Source organism: Mus caroli, unplaced genomic scaffold (assembly GCF_978045245.1).
Source record: "Mus caroli unplaced genomic scaffold, Mus_caroli_1 scaffold_15, whole genome shotgun sequence".
In the NCBI taxonomy this organism is placed as follows: domain Eukaryota; kingdom Metazoa; phylum Chordata; class Mammalia; order Rodentia; family Muridae; genus Mus; species Mus caroli.
The window spans coordinates 74,303,651-74,327,352 of record NW_028227270.1 but is presented as its reverse complement, the minus strand read 5'-3'; the positions used below and the strand labels follow the sequence as shown (position 1 = coordinate 74,327,352).

The following is a 23,702-nucleotide window of genomic DNA, read 5'->3' as shown; positions in this document are numbered from 1 at the left end:
ATTTACCCAGCATGCTTACCCATGGGTAAATACCAACCCGAAGGCTTTACAGAGCCAACCCCGGTTCCCCTTAGGACCTGCCCACAGAGATGATCTCTAGATTCCGATCCGCAGCATTTACCAGCCTCCATCATGTGGTCCCGTTCCCTAGGGCCATGCCTACCTTCCTGTTGGCACTGAGGTTGGCCGCAGGGATCTGCAGAGTCACTTGGTAGTCAGTGAGCTTGCTCATTTCCTCGGCTAGGAAGTTGGCTTCCCTCACCAAAGTGTTGGCTTTCACCAGCTGCTCTCGAAGCTTGGCCAAGCTCTGCCTAAAGAGTTCATCCCTGCAACGTTGAAGAAAAGAAAGCACACACAGGTGAAGTGAGCCGGAGTTCCGTTCCTTTCTCAGAGTGTGGGACTGCCAGGAAACGGTAACCAATACCATTGACAATTACAGAGCTACTTTTAGGAAGTTTTCCCTCCTGCCCACAGATAGGTCACTCACTGAGAACTAAAGTTGGGGAAAACATTGAGGGGTTGAGGGTTGGTGTTAAACAAAGACACAAACCTAGGCACTGGGTATTGTGGTGCATGTCTTTAATCCTAGGACGTTTGGCAGCAGAGGCAGGCAGATCTCTGTGAGTTCAAGGCCAGCCTGGTTTACATAGCCAGTTCCAGACCAGCCAGGGCTGCCACAATATTTTGTTCCTCTCCTTCCCCTCCCTCCCTCGCCTCCCCTCCCCTCCCCTCCCTCCCTCCTTATTTATTTACTACTGAGGCCCACATGACAGTCCTTCTGCCTTCCAAGCATCCCTGGTCATTTTTGACAGGTCCTGCTTGTCATCTTGTACATGCTCAATCTCAGGCTTAGACTGAACCCTTCCAGCTCCTCTGTAAGTCACTTCCAGAGTCAACAAAACAGCCTGCTCACAGGCTTCCAAACACACTTTCCTTTCCTCTCCAGCTTCCTGTTCCTGCTAAGCCACCCGTCTACAACCCTGGAACTGGGGGTGTTCTCAGTGGCAGTGGGCATCTAGTGTGGGAAAAGGCCAGGCTTTCAACCACCACAACCCCCTTCTGAAAGAAAAAGCAAAGAAACCAACCAGCCAACCTCCCTACTTTCTGTCTGCATCTTCAGATTGTTGTTGAAGAGTCACTCACACTTCTGCTGTCTCAGGGCCCACCAATCTAAGCCCTCTCCTTTGGCACTTTACCAAAGGGTAAAAGATTAGGGGTCTGGGGGGAGGGGTGGTCTGTGGCAGCTGGCATTACTTCGAACAACTTAGGATGGGGTAGTATCTCTGAAACAAAACACCAAGAGCCAAACTAGATCCAGGCCACCAATCTCCTTTTTTCCAGGTCTCTCCTCCCTTCACAGGCCTCTCCAGCCCTGCAGCCCTCATTCCCGACTTGGGGTCTGTCCCTATCCTTACCTCTCCTCGGCCCACTGGGTCACCTTCTGCTGGGCTGTCTGGCTGCTGTAGGCCAGGCGGTCTGAGGCGCTGCTGGGTGGCTGCCTCTCGGGAGAGAGCTGCTGGCGAAGCTGCTCCAGCTCGCGTTCATACATGAGCCGCTGTTCCTCCAGGGCGGTCCGCTTCTCTTCCAGGTACTGCTTCTCCAGGACCTGAACCACATTTTGAACTGGATCTGGTGAGCCAAGAGAAGAGGCAAGAGGTTGTAAGTGGCTGATAGGGACGGGAGTCTACACAGGTGCCTTTCGGGGCCTCTTCCAGCAAGAAACATGTCCTGCCTCAGAATCTCGCCTGGTCCTCTGCTTCCTGTGACAGGCCTGAGGGCTCACAGGGGAAATCCTCCTGATTTCCCTTTGGGTAACACTTGAGCTAACCTTTCCCACTGTTACCTTCTTCAGTGGGCTGGGTGTACCCTCATGTTTATCTGTCTGTGTCATAACCCCCCCGCGCCCCCCCCCCCCCACGTTTCATGGGGAGGAACTGCATGTCAAACCACTGTGAAACCCAGGACGGCACAGGGCTGGGAACAGAGTGAGCTGATCTCTACAGTGCGGGACCTCTACACTCATTGAACACAGCTTTTGCATGTGATGGATGGGCTTCAGCTTGCTCGCTGTGAACTTCCCTACTCTTGTATTTCCCTAAATGGGGAGGAAATCACAGCATACCTTGGAAAATATTGACTAGGTATAGGGCGTGGATAGTCTCGGGTATTAATTCCTAAGAGGACAATTAACAGAAAGAAAGAAAGAAAGAAAGAAAGAAAGAAAGAAAGAAAGAAAGAAAGGAAGGAAGGAAGAAAGGAGAAAGAAAGAAGAAGGAAAGAAAGAAAGGAGGAAGGAAGGAAGGAAAGAAGGAAAGAAAGAAAGAAAGAAAGAAAGAAAGAAAGAAAGAAAGAAAGAAAGAAAGAGAGGAAGGAGGGAGAGAGTGAAGGAGGGAGGGAAAGAGAAGAAACATCCATCCCTTTGTCCCTTTAGTGGTCCAGAGACAAACATGTGCAGACAACAGATAGAGCACTTAGCACCTCTATGGACAGCTGTGGTACAGGTGGGACCTGACTCTGAGGAGCCAATTGGCTGGCCAGGGCCCGAATGTGATGATAACCAATGAGCTGGATACCAGATCCAGACAATAGCACATGAACCAAGTCACAATGTAAGTGAGCAGTCTCCGAAGTGTCGGCCCACTTGACAACCACATGAGGAAGGGAGACCTGTCCCTCACAGCGAGCATGTCCCTGCAGCCCTGACAACCCGTGCTACAGTCCTGTTCAGTTCTCAGCTTAATTTCCAGGAGGAAGAAAAAATGTGACAAGTACTTCAGAAGTTTCTTAATCATCTGATCACGGCTATCGACGAGACGCTTCCAAAACACACCATCAGTTTGTACAATAAGCATAAATAGTACTCTTTCTATATTAGCACGGAAGAGAAGAGAACACACTGGCCTTAAAAGAACTAAGTTAATAGAACAAAGCAAAATCGAGCAGTTCCATAGCACTGTAAGACGCTGTGAGTTGTTTTAATAAAAAAACAACAGCCGCCATGCCAACCCTGACCCTACTGGCTACATCTCAAATACAGGGACTGGACAGACTCCGCATGCATGATCTTCAAAGAACCCTTCAGCCCCTGTCCCCGCCTCCTTCTCTATGGGCGATGGCATCTCCGTTTTAATGTTCCTAGAAAACTGGGGCTCAGAAAAGTCATAGTCGCATAGCAACCGATGACGACACCAGATTTTGAGCTCTGATTGGAAGCGGGCTAGTCAACGGGAGTAACAATAACTTGATAAACAGGTTGATATAATGTTTTTATCCCGAAGATTGCTTCTTATGGCCATTCATCAAAGAACAGGGTCTTCAAAACAACCAACCAGATTACTCAAATATATATATATATATATATATATTTTTTTTTTCCTTCTTCAAAGCAGCATCAGGTTTCATCACTAAGAAATGGTTTTACAGGGTTTGGTGACAAGATCCCTAGTGACACACTGGGGATTGAACCTTGGGCCTTGTTCACGCTAAGCAAAACCTGCTGTTGACTTTCACTGCCCAGGCCCTGAAGAACTTATTTAATCCACACTCCTGCTTTCTGTGCTGCAGAAACACATGTGGCCCCAGAGGCTGACCAGCAGGATCTCAACCCAGGTTCCTTGTCTAAGAGGCTGCATGGCAGGCTGCTTGAAGCTATACCAGCAGCCAAAGTAACACAACACAAATGGAGCCACAGACCAAGATGCAGATGCAGAGAGGACAGTAACTTAGCCCTATGCTTGAGCCTCCCAAGCCGGACTTCCAGGTCCCCTCCTGGGGCTCAGCGGACACAGCCCTGCTCAGGAGTCAGGCTCTGTTTTACCTCATATCCTCTCTCTTATTTCTCTTTAAATTTTATTTTGATTTTTTTCAGTGAGTGTACATACATGTGTGCATGCATGTTTGTGAGGTGGGATGAGTGCAGATATGTGTGCATGTGAAGGCCGGAGGTAAATCATGAGAGTCATTCCTCAGGCGCTGTCTGTCCACGTTTAGAAATATTTATTTATTTCATGTGTGCATGTGCCTGCATGCTGTAGCATGTCTGTAGAGGTAGGAGACAACTTGCAGGGGTTGGTCCTCTCTGGAGGTGGGGGGGTCATACTCAGGTCATCAGGCTTAGTACCAAGTACCCTGCTTAGACATCTCCTCCCACCCCCAACACACGCACCCAGTTTTCTCACTAGCCTGGGGCTCACAGTTAGTCTAGACTGGCTGCCCATCAAGCTACAGGACCCTTTTGTCTTTGCTTCTCCAGTGCTGGGATTATAGGTGTTTGCTGCTCCTTTAAATGTGAGTGCTAGTGACCAAACTCAGGTCTTTCTACTGGGAAGGAAAGTACTGACTAAGCTATCTCTCCCCAGCCTGGGAGTTCTTTGATAATATGTCTCTCTCTGTCAATCAGTTTGATTCCTTTGCCTCTTTTAAAAATAAATTCTAATATGGCTGATACTTGTGATATGATTTGCAAGTTTCTTTGCTAATGGCCTTTTCTCTCTCCCAAACACTGCTGTCCTGCCTGCTATTCAGCCTCAACTATATCAGATCCTAGGATGAGATTTCTAGCCACAAGGGACATTATAATAATATTTAATAAATAATACGTGCGTACCTCTCTCCTCCACTGCCCACTGCACCAAATGTGCTGTGTGACCAGCAGCGGGTTCTGTAAATGAGAACTCTTGTAACGAAGCCGTGTCTACAGAGACTGACTACTAGCTAACTAGAATTTCAGTACTGTGGAGAGACTGCCATGTTGCAGGTCTTAGGCTAGTGCTAGCCCTCTGGAACAGTCAACCCTTGCCCACCTCTGTGTCTGAGCTGACATCCTGTGACTAACAGATAACAACCGTTTCGAACCATTAACTTAGCAGACGACTAGCTTCCAGCGACCCTGAATCACAGTTAGCGTCCTGGGCCGATAGAAAAAGCTTCCTCTCTGGCTGTACCTGCCTCTCTCCTGAACCCAACAACGTGTCTTAAACTTGATTTATGATGTCCTCCATTTTGTAAAATGATAAAACTTCATGAAACTTCTTCCATGTTGAAATATGGAAATGAAGATAACCTAAATATGTGTCTCCAAGTTATAGTCATTCAAAAATGGTTCTAGAATAAAGTATCTCTTGCTCTTATAAAATAAAATAAAGTAAAATAGCCAGGTAATCTGCCTCTGAGATGGGCATATATATATGTATATATATATATATATATATATATATATATATATATTTATATTTATATTTAAAAAACAAAGAAGAAAAAAAGGAAGAAAGAACATAAGGAATGACTCACTGGGTTGTGAAGGGAGTCCACCTTCAGGGGGAAGAGAAGAAACTTCTAATTTTAGATGTTAGAAACATAGCCTTTGCTGGTCCCTAACAGACTTTACTTTAGAGCCGGCCTCAGAAGCACTTGGGGAAGAGGTTAGTATTTGATTTCCAAAGTCCTTGGGAAAAAGACAGCGTTGCTCTGAGCTAGATTTTCTTCTACTTTATTTTCATGTTTTATATGCCCGGATGGGTACATGTGTGTCTGAATGTTCAGAGGCTGTGTGAGGGTGCACACTGGGTGCATGCATGTAGAGGTCTCAGACTAACATTAAGTATCTTCCTGTGGCTCCTTACTTTAAATATTAATGCAGGACTCTCCCTAGAACCCAGAGCTCACTAAGAGCTTCAGCTAGGCAGCTTGTTCCAGGGACCCTGTTTCCACCTCTCCCGTGCGGGATGACGGGGAGCCGCCATGCGCACCCGGCTTTTCTGTGGGTTCCATGGAGGCTTGCAGAGCAAGCGCTTTACTGGGTGAGCCATTTTCCCTGATCCTCTTTCACATCTACATGCAAATGAGCTGCGCTTTAGGTCAGTGCTTACCCCAGAGGTCTAGGAGTTGACTGAGATAATGGAGGTTACAGATAAAAGTGCCACTCCCCTGAACTGCTGAGTTCTCTGCAGGAATGAAGCCATTAGTAACAGCAGCTGTAACACCAAACACCCTCTCCTGTGTGGCTGGATGTGTATGGGAAGGGACAGTGGGAAGGAGCCAGAGCTGGAATACGGGTAGGGTGTCATTTTGGGAAGATAGCATTCCTTGGTCATGATCAAGAAGCAGTTTTGCCAGGCAGAAAACCTTTGTTTCATGCCAACACTGCCTGCCTGTCAGACTTTGCCAAAGCTCAAAGTACTCGCCATCCCTCAGCGGCCCCGCTGAAAGCCAGCCAGGTTCCCACATGCTAAGGCAGCCATTAAGAACCTCTCTCCCAGCGTTGGTGGACGAGCTTCGTCTGAAACCACAGGAGGGGGAAGAGGATCTTCAGGTAGGACCACCACGGGGAAGACCACCAGGCTGACAGGCTTACGATCGGGAAGCCACCTAGCAGGAGATGGAATGCTGAAGACACCAAGACCACCTGCTCATCTGACTGCATCAGAGTGTGTGCGTGTGCCTCTCAGGGGAACCGGTGGAGGAAGGGAGGTGTTGTCCTACGCAGGTAACCAGCCTGGACAACAGTTCGCTTTAAGCATCATTTTCACGAAAGGTACTTGAGCCTGTTAGTAAAGTAAGTCTCTCTGGAGGTATATAATTCCCAAATGAGCTCCTAGTAAACACTACCTTTTATATTTAAAATTCCTCGATCCGTATTTTCTCCGTAACTTGTTCACTCTTCCAGAAACGACAAGACCAATGATGTAAAATTTAATTATAAAAACAAAAACAAAAATCTTTGTCAAATCCATTCAGTACATACTTTGTGACCATGGAAATGCTATCATAACTGGTCTGGTGACAAGAAGTGCCCCAAAGGGGGCCATCTGCACACTCCCTGGTTCCACCTGAGTTCTCTCTACAGTGTTAATACTACTCCTTGCTGATGATGGCTCTGCAGATAAAGAGCTGGCTGTGTCTAAGCTTCGGGACAGCTCTGCTTCTACACTGGGGTCCCTCAGAGATGACATAGGTCAGAGCCGCTGCCTTACCATTGCTGTTCAGTGTTTTCATGATGACCTCCATCTGTGCGAACTCGTAGTTGTAGTCTGGCTCCGAGGAAGCCTCGCTCGCAGCATCTAGATCATGCTCCGAGGCACTGGTTTCTCTGTCAAAGTCTTTCAGCCAGTCCCGCCGTTTCCTCTTAGGCAAGTTAATTCTGTGGAGGTTTTCATCATTAGATGATACCAGCTCGATTTATACATAACAGAAAAAAAAAAAAAGGAAATGAAGAATGCTAGAGAGCGTGAAGTTGTTACCTAAAAAAGTGGTTGTTTCCCCATAAGATCCTGTCGCCGTGCCACAGCTGGGTAGTATTGCAGACAAGGGTGCCGTTGACACAGGACCTGGAGGGACACAAAGGAAGGTGCCAGGTGGATAGAAGACAGTAGCCTCAAGACTCACAGAAGTGACAGGGACCAGTCTCCTAATGGATGCATTCTGGGAGCAGAAACAGTCTCAGCAGTGAGCCAGGGCCTGCCAAGTCCTTTCAAAGAGGGATTCCCCAATTCTGTGTGTTTCTAATGAAGAGAGAAAGCATTTTGTAACACTTACAAAGCAGAGCTGGGGAGATGGCTCTTTAGGCAAAGCTAGTGTGAGGGCCTGAATTCAGAGCCCTGGAACCCAGGTTAAGCTGGAGGAGTAGCACACAACTGTGGTCTTATCGTTCTCAGGGAGACAAGGAAGGTAGACACAGAGGTCCTGAGTGCTCCCAGGCCAGCCAGCCCTGCCTTTGCAGTGCTGAACAGGAGACTCCACCTCAAGCAATGTGGAAGCCACGCCTGTGGCTGTTCTCTGATCTCCACTCCATATCACACACACACAGACATAGACGCAGACACACACACACACATACACACACACACACAGATACCGACACACATAAATAGATACAGACAGACACACATTGACACACAGACACACGCTGACACAGATAGACACACACTGACACAGACAAACACACTGAAAGACACGCACACACAGACATAGACACACACTGACAGACACACACACAGATACACATACACAGACACACATACTGACAGACAGACACACACACACAGATTAAAGCACCCCCAATATATTCAACAGCTCATTAGAAAAAAGTTGCTGGCAATTTAGAAACAAAGTACAGATGTGGAAAGGTAGTTAAAAGTAACTTCCCTAAAGGATGCTCAGGGAAACCTAATGACAAAAGGTGGTAGACACGATCTTTAAGTCTCCTACAATCTCTCATTAGTAAAGCCCTGGGCTCCCCAGGGCTCTGACGCCTGAACTTTTGAAATTCATTCATGAAAACATTACACCCTTCAGTTTAACCCTGGTTACTAAGGCTTTGCCGTAATAGCCCTAAAAAGAGCGCTATTATGCCTCAAAGTTACGATACTGCTATGATTTCAATACGCAAAGCCTCCACAGGCTCACGTGCTAGAATACTTGCTTCCCACTGGGTGGCACTGTATTCAAAGGTTGTGGCATTTGGGAGGCGGAGCCTCACTGGAGGAAATGAGTCACTGGGGGCGGACCTTGGGTGACACAGCTACCAGGTGTCTAGGTAGGTTGGCTTCCAGAGCTGACCGTGCCAGCTGCTTCATCCTCTGGAGGATCCTTCACCATCCCACCAGCCGTGCCTGCCACCACAACTTGCTAGCCATATGGACCTTACTCTTTCAAATCAGGAGCCAAAATATACCCCTCCTTTGGCTTTTGATTTTGTATTTTGTTTGGTTTTGGTTAAGGCAACGAGAACGGTAATTAATACACCCTCCATAAACAGAAGGTAAATCCTCAAGGATACCTAGTGTATTCTTACTTTGACATAACTGCAATAAGCAAGGGGAAAGGGTCCTAAAAAGGAGGGAGGGGCAGAAGCCTCCGCAGTGCCTCCTACCTTGCATTTTCTTTGGGCGTGAGAGTGATGTCTCCATCCGCTGCGATGTCGATCTCACAGTGCTCGGGCTGAATCCCTATTCCAAAGAGCTGGATGTCCTGAGAGGTATCTGCACCCACCCGGGTGTGATCCTACAACATACAATTGAAGACCGGAGACCAAGTTCACAAGGGACTCAACCAGAAATGCTCAAAGCACTTGGAATAAATCAGGAGTAGGAAATGAATCGCACAGGAGGTCTGGAGCTTCAAAAGCCAAGGGCGGGCTGATGAGATGGCTCATTGGATAACAGCATTCATCACCAAGCCTAATGACCTGAGTTCAATCCCCAAGACCTACATGGTGGAAGAAAATCGTTCTCTGACCTCTAATCACACTCTTTGGCATGTGCATGTCTGCCATAGATAGATAGATAGATAGATAGATAGATAGATAGATAGATAGATAGATCAGCAAATAATGTAATATTTTTTTAAGCCAAAAGCTTACCTTGAAACATTTTTTTAAAATGTTTAAACTCTACCAACACCTGTTCCTTTATCAATGGTGATAAGGTGTTATTTTAAAACATAAGAAAATTGGAGTTAGCAGTAGCAGACACTGAATTTTCATTCTGGATTGAATATTTACTATTTGAAGTGGGCACCAGCATGCCACTTCATCTAGCTTTGCCACCACGGGTAAACTGAGGAGGAAGACAATGAGGTGTGGCACTGGCGATTGGGGTTGGCGCGGAGGGCAATGACACCCCACCTCACCCCACCCCACCTCACCCCCCAGTGACAATTTACCAGGTCAGCTCTAGAAGAACTGAAGGTGACTGGGCAAAAGTTAACTAGTTGGGGTGGGTACTCACTGTGACTGGAAACTCTTTTAACTCTTAAGGGGCAGGCAAGAAAGAAAAGGAGAAATCATGCTGGCCCTGAACTTGCTACCCAGTGGAAGATGAGCCTGAACTTCCAATCTTTCCGGCCTACACCTGCCAAATCCGGAGGTTACAGGCATGCTCTACCACACCTGGCTCGGGAGTCCTATTTCTGGCTTAATAAAGTTCTCTCGTAGTTCTGCAAATATAGACAAAGAACTCCTGACATCTCTTGACCTTTTATGAGACCATGATGTCAGCGCTATTTTAGGACAAACAAAAGGTTATTTATCTGGGCTTTCTCAATTTATCAGGCACGTGCGGCAGGGCTTTTGCAGGCATCGGACCAGTGATGACATAGCTCTGCAAACTGAGAGCTGTGTGTTTGTCTTACAGCGCCTCTTCCACTTTTAATGCCACGCATACAGACGGCTACAACCTAGACACATAAAAGTGTACTGGAGTTTTTGATACTTTTAAAGAATGCACAGGGGGCTGGGCAGGGTGGTATAAGCACTCTGGAGGCAGAGGCAAGTGGATCTCTATGAGTTTGAGGCCAGCCTGGTCTACAAAGCAAGTCCAGGACAGGCAGAGTTTGTTACACAGAGAACCTCCCCCCAATCCCTGTCTCAGAGGGGGAAAAAAAATGCACATGGGACCTAAAGGTAGGACGTTGGAAAACCACTTTGGAGAGGCCTCCCCCAACCCCCAGCATGCTTAGTGCACACGAGGGCACAATGCCAATGCTAAAAGGTCATTCTGAAAGGTGACCACAGAACAAACATCCTTGGGGTCAGAGCTAAGACAGACTTGGGGCTTTGCTCCAGGGTCTCTTTACACTTGTGTATGACTTGATATCTTCCTAGAGTTACAATGACGAATTTCCAAGGCCTCTCAGATTTAATGTGGTTGGACCCCAGACACCTCTGACTGGGAGACCATACATTTGGGTCCTTCTATGGGTGTACCCTGAGTTGTCCCCTCTGGAACCTGTCCTCAAGGGCATGGGTGAAACAAAGGCTGTTTCTAATGACCAGTGGGGAGGGGCTGCACCATTATGGTCTGGGGCGGGACATCCAGGTTCAGTTGGGATGACACAAGAGCACTGTGGTCTGTTCTCATAGCCCTTCTCACCTTTAAATAGTAAACCAGAAGCTCGTTGAGGGCAGGGTCTGCGTTCAGGTTGACGAGGTAGCACTTGTCGTCCCCCACCTTGATGCCAGAGGTCTCCAGGGAGATCCCCATGCTTTCCAGCTGCCGCTGTCTCTCCTGGGCACGGAAACAGACAGAAGAAGAGACGCTCTGTTGTTCTACTCACAAGACGTATCCATGGAAAGAGTAAGTCACTGCTTCTGGGGACAATGCCAAAGAGATGACACATTCTACCCGGCTCGACTGAGTTTACTAAGGGCCGCAGTAGAGGGCATGGCAGTGTCACAGGGCACCGCGGGTGAAACACACAGTGTCGGCTTGTAGAAACTGCAAGTCTGGGAGAGAGGACAAGACCGCTTAACCAGAACACCAAAGAGAGAATCAGTGTGGCATGGAGGGCTAGGGAGGGCTGCATGGCTTCCTGGGAGGGACATCAGGATGGGCGGAGAATGTGTGAGACAATTCTTGGAACACTGGACGCATAGCCACTGCAAGAGGCAAGATCAGTTGTTTGAGACGTGACTCCTGGAAAGCCCAGCAGACTCAGTGCACAGAGGACGATTTCAGGGGCAAACAACTCCAAGTGAATGGGGAGAAAAGTGGGAGATGGGGTTGGAGGAGCAGGTAGAGACCCTGTAATGACAGGCCTTGAGTCCACCCGTGCATGTAAGACTTAAGCAATCGAGTGCAGAATGTGGCAGGTACTGATCTATGGCTGGGAACACGTTAGCTAACAAAAGGAAGCCGGCCTCTCATGAAAACACACGCTCTTGTACGAGGAGGCCAGCGGTAGCCGTGTCCGTGAAATGCAGTGTGGAGCGATGGAGGGACACAGGGCACGCTCCGGCTCCATTGATTGCCCTTGCTGCAATCCATTTCAGTGACTGCTCATACAGCAATCTTACAATAAGCACAAAGAAGCACATGGTGAAAAACCTATGGTGTGCTGTGTTTTAAAAGTTTCTGCCAATCAGAGCTTTCAATGCCAAGAGATATAAACAAACAAACAAACAAACAAAAAAACAAAACAAAACACCACCAAAAGCCCCCTCTATCACAATGTGGATAGAAAGGAGGAGCAGAAAGGAGGAAAGATCCCCCTAGCCTTGCTTATTCAATGGAGTATTCCAGCAGAACATCACACAGGACCATACACAGACTGCTCAAAGACATGAAGCTAGTGCGTCAGTTCTCAACCTTTGGGTGTTGAAGGACCCTTTCACAGGAGTGGTATAATCAGATATCCTGCCTATCAGATATTATTAGATCATGATTCACAACAGTAGCAACAAAAAATGATTTTGTGGCTGGGGGTCACCACAGTGTGAGGAACTGTATTCAAAGGTCCCAGCATGGGGAAGGTTGAGAACCTCTGCCGTGGAGGGTTGTGAAGGAGGCGGATGTCCGTCCCGAGAAGACGGCAGGCAGGAGGAAGCCACCTCAGGAGCCCACCTGTGCAATCGCTTCTGTTTTCCTCAGCTTCTCTTCCCACGTCACCGTTAGCTCCTTTATCAGTTTCTCAGACTCTTCGAGCTTCTCCTTTAGCTCAGGGGCCTTCATGGCCTTTTAAAATAAACCAGAGATGTCAGCTTTCACAATCTCTGCAGCAGTATGGACAGAAAATATATAATGGCATCCTTGCCTGTGGTACTGGAGGTTGAACACGGGGCCCTGCCCCTTCTCTATGTAGCTATGAGCATGCTAAACAGTTATGAGCTAGATCTCAGCATCCTTATGTCCTTCCTTGGCAAGTAGTAACGGTCTCTCAAAAGCAATGAACTCACACACCAGCAGTGTGGGCCTTGGCCTTCGCTCACCAAGTAAAGGGAAGAGATGGACATGGTTGCCTGTTCCTCTTTAAAGAAGAGGCAGAATAAAAAAAAAAGAGCAAGCTAATATATAGAGGGGAAAAATCAATAAAGACTAACAGGTGTTTCATTTAAAGATTGAAAAAAAGTGCTAAAATTTATCTCTAAAATACCTTAATGTAGGGAAAAGGTTAGTTAAGCAGATTTATTTATTTGTCAATAAGACAGAAATCCATAGTGTCATCCATAAATATCCTGTAGCTGCAGTAGCCACTTAGGAACCTTTCTGTCAATAAGACCCCATCTCCAAGACTAAGGGAAAGGATGCCTGGCTTCTCTGAAAGCCTGGTGGAAACAATCTACAATGTTCATTTAAAAACAAAACCAAACAAAAAACCCACCACACACTGTTCTTAGGATTTCCCTTTGGAAGTTCAAGGGCCACGTGACCGACTAAAGCAAACAATTAGGCAGTGACAGGAATGACATCCTTTTCCTCCTGTCTGCAGGTTGCCAGGGCAGCAGTCGGTATCAGTCACAGTTGCTCTTTATAATGCCTCTTAGCCCACAGCAGATGCTACACACTGAAATACTGAATCACATGGCTATGACCCAGGGCCGCCAGACAGCACACCCTTACCCATCAGATGCCCAAGTGAAGGGACATCAGGAGCAGGGCATGGCAGACAGAGATTACCTCAGCCTGGGAGAGCTGCTCCCTCAGTTTCTCCACTTCCTCTCGAAGCTCTCGGATGACCTTGGCATTGGGGTCCTCATTCACCACAGCGTGGTTCACAATCCTCTTGGCTCGATCTGCGTATCTTAGCGTGGACAGTGTCTCCTCATAGTTGTCTGCTGCTGGGCTGATGGTCGCTATCATAGAGGTCTGGCTGTTCCCTCCTAGATTGTCCTATAAAGAATTGCAAATAGCAGCACCTTATTTAACACCACTTCACGTCAGCACCCAATAAAAGCAGGAAATAGCCACATTTGACTTTGTTCTTCGAGAAGAAAACGCATAATGAACGTGTGTTAACATTTTGCACATCATTTTATAAAAAAGATGAAATGTGGTCTATCTATATTTATAGCAATAAATAATACCTGCCAAAGGAAATTGTGGCAGAATAAAATGATATAAAGTAGCGTTAATTTGTGTCTGTTTGCTATTGTGTGGCACATGTAAATGAGTGTGCAGGGAGGTGTGTGTGTGTGTGTATAGGTATGCACATGAAGAGGTAAAGAAAGCTATTGGATGTCTTTCTCTGTCACTTTTAATTCCTCTATAGTGTGTCTAGCTGAATTGGAGAAAGCCAGCTGTCTCAGCTAGGCTGGGTGTTTGGCAAACTCCACCATCTCCACGTCTGGCTGTTCACATGGATGCTGGTGAGTGGAACTCAGGACTCAAGCTTACTCAAGCAATTGATCTTACCTGCAGAGCCATTTCCACACACCCTACAAAATATCTTTGTTGTGCATCACTAAGAATTAGGATGGCAGTACTGTGTGCCTGGTTAGGCAGCACTGTGTGCCTGGTTAGGCAGTACTGTGTGCTTGGTTAGGCAGTACTGTGTGCTTGGTTACCCACACATACTTCTTTAACAGCTATCACACTGGAAATGGCAAGATCAGATAAATATGAATTCTAGGTTAACAAAATACCTTCAGAAGCCAAGTAAGGACCGAATCTCGATAAGGCACGAATTTGTTTTTGCCTTTGCCAGCGGCCTGGTCAGCCAGTGACGATATAACCAATCCCAAGGTTGTAAGGGATCTGCCACAAGAGGAGTGAAAATTAACTTTTGTGGAATGTTTGTTTTCATAAAACAACAATCTTCTAGAAAACAAGAAAAAATATGCAGAACCATTAAATCAACAGTCAGTTAAATCTCCAATAATTTCCCAGAAGCCAAGAACAAAGAAAAAGGAACTTATTAGCATGAAATAACAAATTTAGGATTCCTATAAGAAAATATTATGCTTAATTGCAGCATTTATAAAATGTGTATTTTAGAACCCCGAAACACGCAATTATAAAAATCATACTGGAAAGCACTAATCCACTCCAAAACTTACTTAATCTTCAGGTCAAGTTGAGTCCGCCCAGGCCTCTGCTCTTACACCAGGCAGAACAACCCCTATAACTCAGCACTGAATGCTGGCCACATGACTCAGTGCGGGGTTAACGCACTTTCACAAATGCGAAGACATGCACAAACCAAGGAGAGCACCAGACTTCACTTTCAAAGTCTGCCACTCGAAGGAGCCTGGGTAAACACCCAAGGGCTTTGAAGAAGACCACAGAAGCCGCTTCAGACCTACTAAATCAGACAAAGGTCTCTCAGGGCCACACACACTAAATTCTGAGAACTTGCAGTGGACAGTGCCCAAGGATGTCTAGGCTCCTCATTAACAAAGCGCAGACTTGAGACCTAAACCATCGAACCCCATCATTGGAAACCATTCAGAAATGCAGGCCCAACCCCAACCTGCTGAAGGGTGGAGTCTAGCAGGATGCAACAACCACGCACGTTTGACAATCTGCCTTTGGAGAAACATCGACAGTGTTTTGGTGTGTAACTTGTATGTGGGTTTAAATGAGCACCTTCTGGAGCTGGCAGCCTAAGGCAGCGGGGGCGTGGATGGGGGCATGGGGGCGCTGCTGCAGGAGTCTCCAGCGGGGTAGCAATGGTGGCTCAGCGTTGGAGGGTGAACGGTGATTCCAGAACTCCTTTTTATTCTCTCTTTCCCCTCTGCTGCTAGGAATTTCCTAATCTTTGGAGTACCATGGGGAAGAGGGAGGGGCTAAAGGGGAGGTGCTGACGTCAGAGGAAGAAAGCACCAGAAGGAGACATTTATAAAGCAGCTCTGCTTTGTTTTCATTGGGTTTCGGATGAGCGAAGGGCCTCGTGGGCTGTTCTACTTTAGCTCCACCCATGGACTCCCCCAAACCTTGGTATTTAAAAGTAGCAAAAATTTAAAAGCCACTTAACATATAATAATGGATTAGTTGGGATAAAAAGAAAATAAATGGGGGCTAGAGAGATCCATCAGTGGCTAAAGGCGCTTGCTGCTCCTGTGAAGAATCCTGAGTTAAGAGTTCCAGTGTCCCGGATCCTGTGACTTACCACCAAGCCCCCTTCTGGCCTCCGTGGGTCCCTGCAATCTAAGGAACGTGCACAGACATAGACAGACGCAGTCACAGAGACAAAGACACAGTCAGTCACACGCACAAACACAGACACAGTCACAGACAGACTCAAATTTAAAAAAAATTTTTTATTTTAGACAAAACATGCTAGTAAGGCTCAAAACCAGAATAAAGGTTGCTGTAGTAAATGCGATGGACGAGGGGAAGAATTTAAGTTGTAATTCAATGTTTTCCCGTTCCCTTTGTCCTATACCTGTATACTTTAATCACCAGAACGCTTCCCTCACACGTCGATTTCGGCATTGTTGACATTTGGTGTTTGATACTGGAGTACATTCTTAGTGAATGTCTTTATGTTATACATCGTTTTAATGGATATTTCTTCTGGTTATTTATTCCTTGGTATCCATTTTGCATTTATTTTCTATTTATGTTACACCTTGGAAACGAAAAGCAAATTCATGGGGTTTTCTTAGACAGGTTCAAAACAAGCAGAAAGGAAATGGGACTTCTCAAAACATCCATGATGCACCTGGCCTGGGAACTGCTAAGGAGTGTAAGTTCAATGGAGGGTCAAAAAGTGGGTCAAAGAAACAAGGACCCTGAAGATGGGGGCTCTTGAAGGGTTGACCCATTTTCCCAGGAAGCCTGTGGGTGGGGCTCCCAGAGGAGTGAGAAGAGGCACCGCTCACACCTGCCCTGATGCTGGGTGCCATTCACACTCTGGACTTTGGAAACTGACAGCGACGGGCTGGGAGCCAAGCCTCTTAAAACCACTGGAGAAGTGTCCAAAAAACCCAGCGCAGACTGCACAACAGCTGTTCTGCGGAGTCAGGTAGGGGATAGACAGTCAGGAAAAGCCTCTGACTTCTGGGCAGCTGGCCTAGGGCCCAGGCTGTCCTGAAACAAAATGAGTGTGAACTAGGTAGAGTATCTAAGAGGGGAAAATGAAAGACTGTTATTAGGCTTGTAAGTTATAAAAAGTTGGACGACATAATCCTAGAAGTGATATATTGGAGTATTTCCTGAATGGAACCTAGTTTTAGAGATAGTAATGGACAAATAGTAATTTCCTTTCTCTTCTCTTCTCTTCTCTTCTCTTCTCTTCTCTTCTCTTCTCTTCTCTTCTCTTCTCTTCTCTTCTTCTTCTTCTTTCTTTCTTTCTTTCTTTCTTTCTTTCTTTCTTTCTTTCTTTCTTTCTTTCTTTCTTTCTTTCTTTCTTTCCAGAACTGAGGACTGAACATGCTAGGCCAGTATCCTAACACTGAGATATACCCACAGCCATATTTCTTTTCTTCTTCAAAGACAGGGCTTACGGTGTCCAGGCTAGCCCTGAACTCACTCTGTAGCCTAGATAAGCCTTGATGCTGTTTTTACCCCAGCCTCCTGAGTAACAGCGGTCCTTGTCTGGGAGCCTTGGGAAGGGCACTCCATAAACTAAATCAGTGTGTAGAAAAACTGAGGCAGCCAGAGTCCAGTGGCAGGGAATGGAGAAGTTATTCCACTTTCACCAGACAGGTGGAGTCGCAGCCTGGCATTCTGGTGGGCAATTTCTCACCCTTCCTCCACAGGGAGAATGTCTGCAGAGAACCTAAATCCAGCACATTCCTGGGTAGCTGCAGCCACATGGTGCCTTGGTGCCTTTGCTCTTCAAATGAAAGGAGTGTCCCATGCTTTAAAGTACTTAAGAGCTTTGGGAGAGACGAAACCCCTAAATCTGCGGCCCATTAAGCAGGCACTGAAGTCGTGCGAAACTGCTGACAGGTCTGCTCAAGAGGATTATTAATGTTTTGTATAAAGAAGCGGGGATGAGAGACTGAGAGCGCATTGACGAAATACATCAGCGATTTCTTTAGCTTCAGCATCTGGCTGGTCACGAGGCTTAGAAAGCCTTTGTGGGACTACAGTTTCATCTTATTAACATGGTTAGCACACGCTCAGCGTCCTGGCTGCTAGCCGCTGTCCCGTGTACCTTACAAGAAACCGCTGGCTGAATCTTCACGGTAAGGGTACAAGACTGACAGCTTCCTTAGTCACACATTACAGAGGAGGAAACTGAGGGAAGGTCACATGGCCGGATTGGATAAGCAGGAAATTGCAGGGTCTCCTCTGGGAAGCCCATTTTGACTCCACCCCTCCAGCTGCCAATCACCTCGGCTGGGTTCTCACCATTCTCCACATGTTTCTATGGCAACCTATGTACCAACACATCAGCCCCAAAGCTCTTTCTGCTCTGCCTCCCAAGGCCAGGGTCTGCAACTCACTCCGCCTTGTGTTCTAATCAGCTCTGCCAAGTTCAAGCCTGTACCTCTTATCTGAGATCCTTGCGTGCACACGTGCCTTGAAATTTGGCATCTTTCAAAATTTTGTATTGTACTTGTAATATATACTATAGGACCTCCTGGAGGGATCTCAGACAGTTTCCCTAATAAATAGGAAAATACCCATGATGGGAATAAACAAAAATCAATGTAGAAACAGTCTGGTGCAGTGGTTCTCAACCTTCCTAATGCGGCAACCCTTTAATACCTCATGCTGTGCTGACCCTAACCATAAGATTACTCCATTGCTTCTTCATGACTGTAATTTTGCTACTGTTACAAATCGTAATGTAAATATCTTGATAGGCAGGACATCTGATATACAATCCCCAAAAGGAGTTGAGACCCACAGGTCCAGAACTCCTGGTCTGGAGGCTGACTCGTGAGTGTGGAGTGATCTTGATTTTGCTTCCTCAGGAGACTTCCTGTGCCTCCTGCTTCCTGAGTGGTGATGCTCTATCTCTCCTGATCCAGAGGTTCTCTCAAGGGTCGCCATCCTGCTGTCACACATTATCACAGATGCCATGGCTTAAATCCACACGGCTCTATAATCTTAAAGCTCTGAAGGTCAGAAATTCAGACTGCATACTACCGGACCAAAGCCGGAGGTTTCATAGGTGGGTCTACATTTCCTGGGTGGGTGGGGTCTAGGGAGCTGAGTGGATGGGGTCCAGGAAACTGCGTGGATGGGGCCTAGAGAACTGGGTGGGTGGGGTCTAGGGAGCTGAGTGGATGGGGTCCAGGAAACTGCGTGGATGGGGCCTAGAGAACTGGGTGGGTGGGGTCTAGGGAGCCTCCACACTTATGTTGTCTCCTACCTTCCACAGGCCACCCTCACTCCTGACTCACAGTCCTCTCCTCTGTCTTCTTGCAGAAAACAAGTCAGGTCCCTTGCTCCCCTTGCTGTGTCTCAGGTTCACCCGAATCTCTCTTTCCTTTGAAGGAGCCTTCGACAGATTGGGTCTACTTGGGTAACCTTTCCATCTTAGAGACCCAACTTGAATTATACCTACAGAATTCTTTTGCCTTGTAATGTGTACACAAGACTTGGAACTTACAATGTGGAGCTATTTGGTATTGTTTGGGCTAGACACCAAGTCCACTCGTGACTCACATCTGATGGGTTTTCACTTATGTGACTTTTCCAAACATCAGCTTACTAGTATTTAAACCACCTGTCCCATCAGCAAACACAAAATGACCCGCTCTATGTCCTATACAAGACAAGTCACGTGAAAGCTACAGAGAACACCAAAAACAGAGGTCCCGCCTCCCAAAGCAGCTGGAAGGCACACACATACCATTTGTCAGGGACCTTAGTTTGCAGGTTAGGAAAAGAACAGGGTGTGAGGAGAACTCATAAGTCATTGTGCAGAAGTTGCTAAGGAATCTAGACTATGTTACCACATAGCCTGGAGGCAATCCAGTACAGACCAGTCAGGATTTCTAAATAACTTAGTATATAAATACGAGAAAGCATCAATAATATTCATGATAGACCAAAGAATCAGACTATGCCCGGCAAACAGCATACAGCCCCTAGAGCGTTCCAGCAGTCAGACCCAGGAACTGCACTTAGAGTCCTAGCTCTACTACCTGACCACTGTCTGCCTTGGTTTTCTCATTGGCCAGATGAAGATACAAAATCCATCTTACAATGCTGATGGCAGGTTAGGGCTGGTGAGACAACCCAGAAGTTAGGACACCAGACAGTCTACTAGAGAACTAGGGTTAATTTCCCAGCATATACACGGCAGCTCACAACTGCATATAACCTCTACTCTAGGGGACCCTCTTCTGGCCCTCCAGGCCACCTGTAAACATGCACACATCAATCAATTAATCAATCAATCAATCAATCTGATGGGCAGATCCCCAGAGAAAACTCAGAACCTTTCTAGGCATAAGGGAGAACTCAGACAGACAGACACAAAAAGGAAGCCAGCATTAGTGACAACAAGGCCATATATATGCTCTAAATTCTCATATATTCTTGTGTTGCCCCACAAACCTTTGCAGAGGGAAGGCTGAGGTACCAGCATCAGGAAATGCATTCCTAACAAAGGGATGCTCTTTGCTTTGGTCCTCCCCACCCCATCCCGTGCTCCAGTATCTGCTTTCCCACCCTCTTCTGGGTTCCAGGGAAGCAGACCGGCAGAGCCATCCTTCCTTCTTCTATCCCGACCTTCTTCAAAGCCTTGTCATGAAGCACAACAAAGCGCCTACTTATGAAAGCCCGAGAGAGGAGGACGGGGAAGGGGGGAATCCCCTAGAAAGGAGAGACTTGGCCAGTGTGTGCAGCTGTGTCCGTCTGATAAAGCCGGTGATGTCTCACATCTCCTCTCTGAGCTTTCATATGCTAAGAGCATTCTGTGCCAATATTATGTTACAACATCAAGCTGCACGAGCATGCTCCTGAGAATATTTCTCAACATCACGTTCTGCTGAAGACAAGACCTCAAATTACCGCGGATCAACCGAAAGGGATAACAACAACTCTGAGTGCTTTTCTGTAGAACTCGGAATAATGATAGCAATTATGCTGATTAGAGAAATAGTCATGACATAATTAGTATTTATTCCGTGCAAACCACACACCAGGCATTGTTCTAAATGCACCGTGGCATTTAATCTTGTGCAGTCTGAGGAAGCCACTACTGTTCAACCTCCCCTCTACAGACAGGAAAACCGAGGCAGAGTGGCTATGTCACTTGCCCACAATACACACATCTAGTAAGTGGTGGATGTAGGATGAACTCTGGGCAGCCTGGTCCCTGAACATGCACGAATACAGACAGACAGACACACACACACACACACATACAGACACACAGACACAGACACATACACACACTCCAGACAAACAGTGAGCCTCCTCATCTACATTACGCATATATCAATAGCATCAGCTTTACAAAGGAATTTAAGGCAGGGTTTTTCTGTTGATAGATCTGCTCTATAACTGTGGCTTGAGAGTGTTACTGTAGGCACTCCCTGACTTACAATGGGGTCAGCTCCAGCTAAAGCTACTCTCAGTAGGAAACACTGTGAGTCAAGAATGCGGTTAACACACCTGCCCTCACTAGCCAGCATCCTGTCTTAGCAACACAGCACACTGTGGAGTGCTGAATGGATCTGTCTAGTAAGCCATGGTTTGCCATCATCTACTTAGCTGGAGGTATAGAAACAGACTACAGCTTGTCCCAGGAAACGACTCAAAGTCAAAGTCTAAAAAGTCCCAAGTTGAACCACTAATCAGGGATCGAAGTGCTTGAATTGGACATTTGGTCTTTTGCTGGTGGTGCTGTGGTAGGAGGCTGTGGAGCCTAGTTGGGATGGAAGGGTGGGGCTGATCCCTGGGGCTTAGATTTTGAGGTTTGAGATCTGCCTCTGGCCCATTCTTTGCTTCCTGATCCACCCATCCGAAAGACAGCCAGTTCCCACAGCCTTAGCCGCTCCTGCTTTCCGCTGCCATGGGTTTTCAGCTGTGAGTGTACATATCGTTTTCCCTTCCTTCAGACACATTAGCCAGTTATAATCAAAGTGACAATACAAATAACTTCTATTACATCTACCCTGAGCTGGGGATCACCTGTCCACACAAGCCACATAGGCCATTTACCACTTGCAGAAGGGCAGGGCTATACCAGAGGACTTTACTTCAATAAATGTCATGTTCAGAAACAATCGCTGCCTGCCGTTTTTGTCTCCCATCAGCCTTACTGAAGTTACAAAGTTACAAACACTTTAACCTTGTGTCAGAATCACTGGATCCTTATAATGCAAGGAGGCACCCACTCCCCACCCTCCATTGCAAAAAAAAGGAACTTAAGTTGCCTGGATTGCTCTGGTCACCTTACTTGTTAATGTTGCTGCCTTCTTTCAGCCGCTCACCCGCAGCTCCAGTCTTCGACACTCTCTCGCTCCCAGCCAGGTCTACCAGGCTCACCTTGCTGACCTTCTCCCCGGAGTTCTAATTGTAGGAAAGAAGAGAGAAACAGCACACATGAAGAAGACACATGGATACTGATACTGTGATCCACTCCATCACAAAGCACTTGCGATCTTAACCGGTTCACAGTTATTTCTGTCAGCCAATTGTTTCCTAGTAATCAAATTTTAGATCTTTGTATGTATGTGCACTGTACGTGTACATGCATGTCCATGCTTATGTGTGTGAGGACCAAAGAATAACCCAGGTGGTTGAACATGGTCTCCATTCAGGGTTCACTGCAGTGATCCAGGTTGGCTGGCCCAGACACTTCTGGGTATTCTCCTGTCTCAGATCTCTCCTCTCATTCATTATGGGAGTCCTGGGGTTACAGAAGTGCTCTGTCACATTGCACTTAACATGGGTCATGGGGATCCAAACTCAGGCCCCCGTGTTTGTGTGTCACGAGCTTTACTCACTAAGCCATCTTCTGAGTCCCTAAGGCAAAATTTAAGAGGGTAAAGAAATCGAACATTCTGCTCTGCAGCTGGGCAGAAGGTTTTCCAGACATTCAGGGTTATCAGAAGAATTTCCAGGACAGTCAGAAGGCTAGCTAGACTTGGCAGAAGTTGGAGGTTTTATGGACCTTGGAGGGAACACCAGCACGTGAAGGTCCTTTGCATTTGGGCCAGATTCTGCCCTTTTTTGAGATATGGATTTTAGATAGAATGTTGCAGTTTCTTTTCGGTAGCCATGAAGTAGATTTGGTTGCTTTTTCGGGAAATACCAGTTAAAAAGAACACATATTCAAAAGTTGTGTGGAGACATGATAGCTAGGATGTGTGCACATAACATCCATTTTTTTCCCCCAGACAGGCTCAAGAAGTAGAGGATGGCCTTGAACTCCTAATCTTCCTGCCTCTAGGTTTTATGCAGCAGTGGAGAACCAAACCCAGGGCTTCATGCATGCTAGGCAAGCACTCTATCAACAGAACTATATCCCAAGCCCTAAAAAATCCAACTGAAAAATGTCAGTAGAAAGGTGGGTGGTGGTGGCACATGCCTTTAATCCCAGACTTTTGGGAGGAAGAGGCAGGTGGAGTGATGTGAGTTCGAGGCCAGCCTGGTCCTTAGCCTCTGAATCCAGCTGTGACACACTTCCCTGTTTCCACTCCGATCTCCCTTACCCCAGACTGTAGGTCATATAGCGTCTGTGTGATGATGATGTTGAAGACCGCATGGGAACGGCTGCTCTCCTCATTCATGTTGGTCGCTGCTACCGTTCGAGACTTATTTCCCTCAGACATCAGTGACTCAATGTCCTAGAGGTAAAGACCAAGAAATTGCTATGAGCAAGCACGAGGGTGCATCCCCTACACACCCCAAGAACGTGTCCGCTATGATCTTTCCATGCCTTGGTCATACCCTTTCCATAGACATAGCTAGCCGCTTTCCTACAAAGCATGGCTGGGGTCTCCTCCCCACCTGGAGATATATTCTCTCTGTCTCTCTCTCTCTCTCTCTCTCTCTCTCTCTCTCTCTCTCTCTCTCTCTCTGTCTCTCTCTGTGTCTCTCTCTCTGTCTCTGTCTCTCTCTCTCTCAGCT

At 46.8% G+C, this 23,702-nt stretch overlaps 1 protein-coding gene across 9 annotated transcripts in view; it reads right to left on the bottom strand.

The window, feature by feature from the left end:
• The window catches only part of Kif13a (kinesin family member 13A), a 179,182-nt gene that overhangs the window by 51,581 nt on the left and 103,899 nt on the right, over nucleotides 1-23,702 (bottom strand). For all 9 annotated transcript variants that reach the window (XM_085831124.1, XM_085831120.1, XM_085831121.1 and 6 more), the window contains exons 8-18: nucleotides 23,285-23,419; nucleotides 22,027-22,139; nucleotides 14,357-14,468; nucleotides 13,392-13,604; nucleotides 12,339-12,449; nucleotides 10,869-11,003; nucleotides 8,870-9,000; nucleotides 7,239-7,325; nucleotides 6,972-7,138; nucleotides 1,416-1,629; nucleotides 164-326 (exon numbers count right to left, since the gene is read on the bottom strand). In XM_085831124.1, the coding sequence (XP_085687250.1) occupies nucleotides 164-326; nucleotides 1,416-1,629; nucleotides 6,972-7,138; nucleotides 7,239-7,325; nucleotides 8,870-9,000; nucleotides 10,869-11,003; nucleotides 12,339-12,449; nucleotides 13,392-13,604; nucleotides 14,357-14,468; nucleotides 22,027-22,139; nucleotides 23,285-23,419 (1,581 nt within the window). The remainder of the gene's footprint in view (nucleotides 1-163; nucleotides 327-1,415; nucleotides 1,630-6,971; nucleotides 7,139-7,238; nucleotides 7,326-8,869; nucleotides 9,001-10,868; nucleotides 11,004-12,338; nucleotides 12,450-13,391; nucleotides 13,605-14,356; nucleotides 14,469-22,026; nucleotides 22,140-23,284; nucleotides 23,420-23,702) is intronic.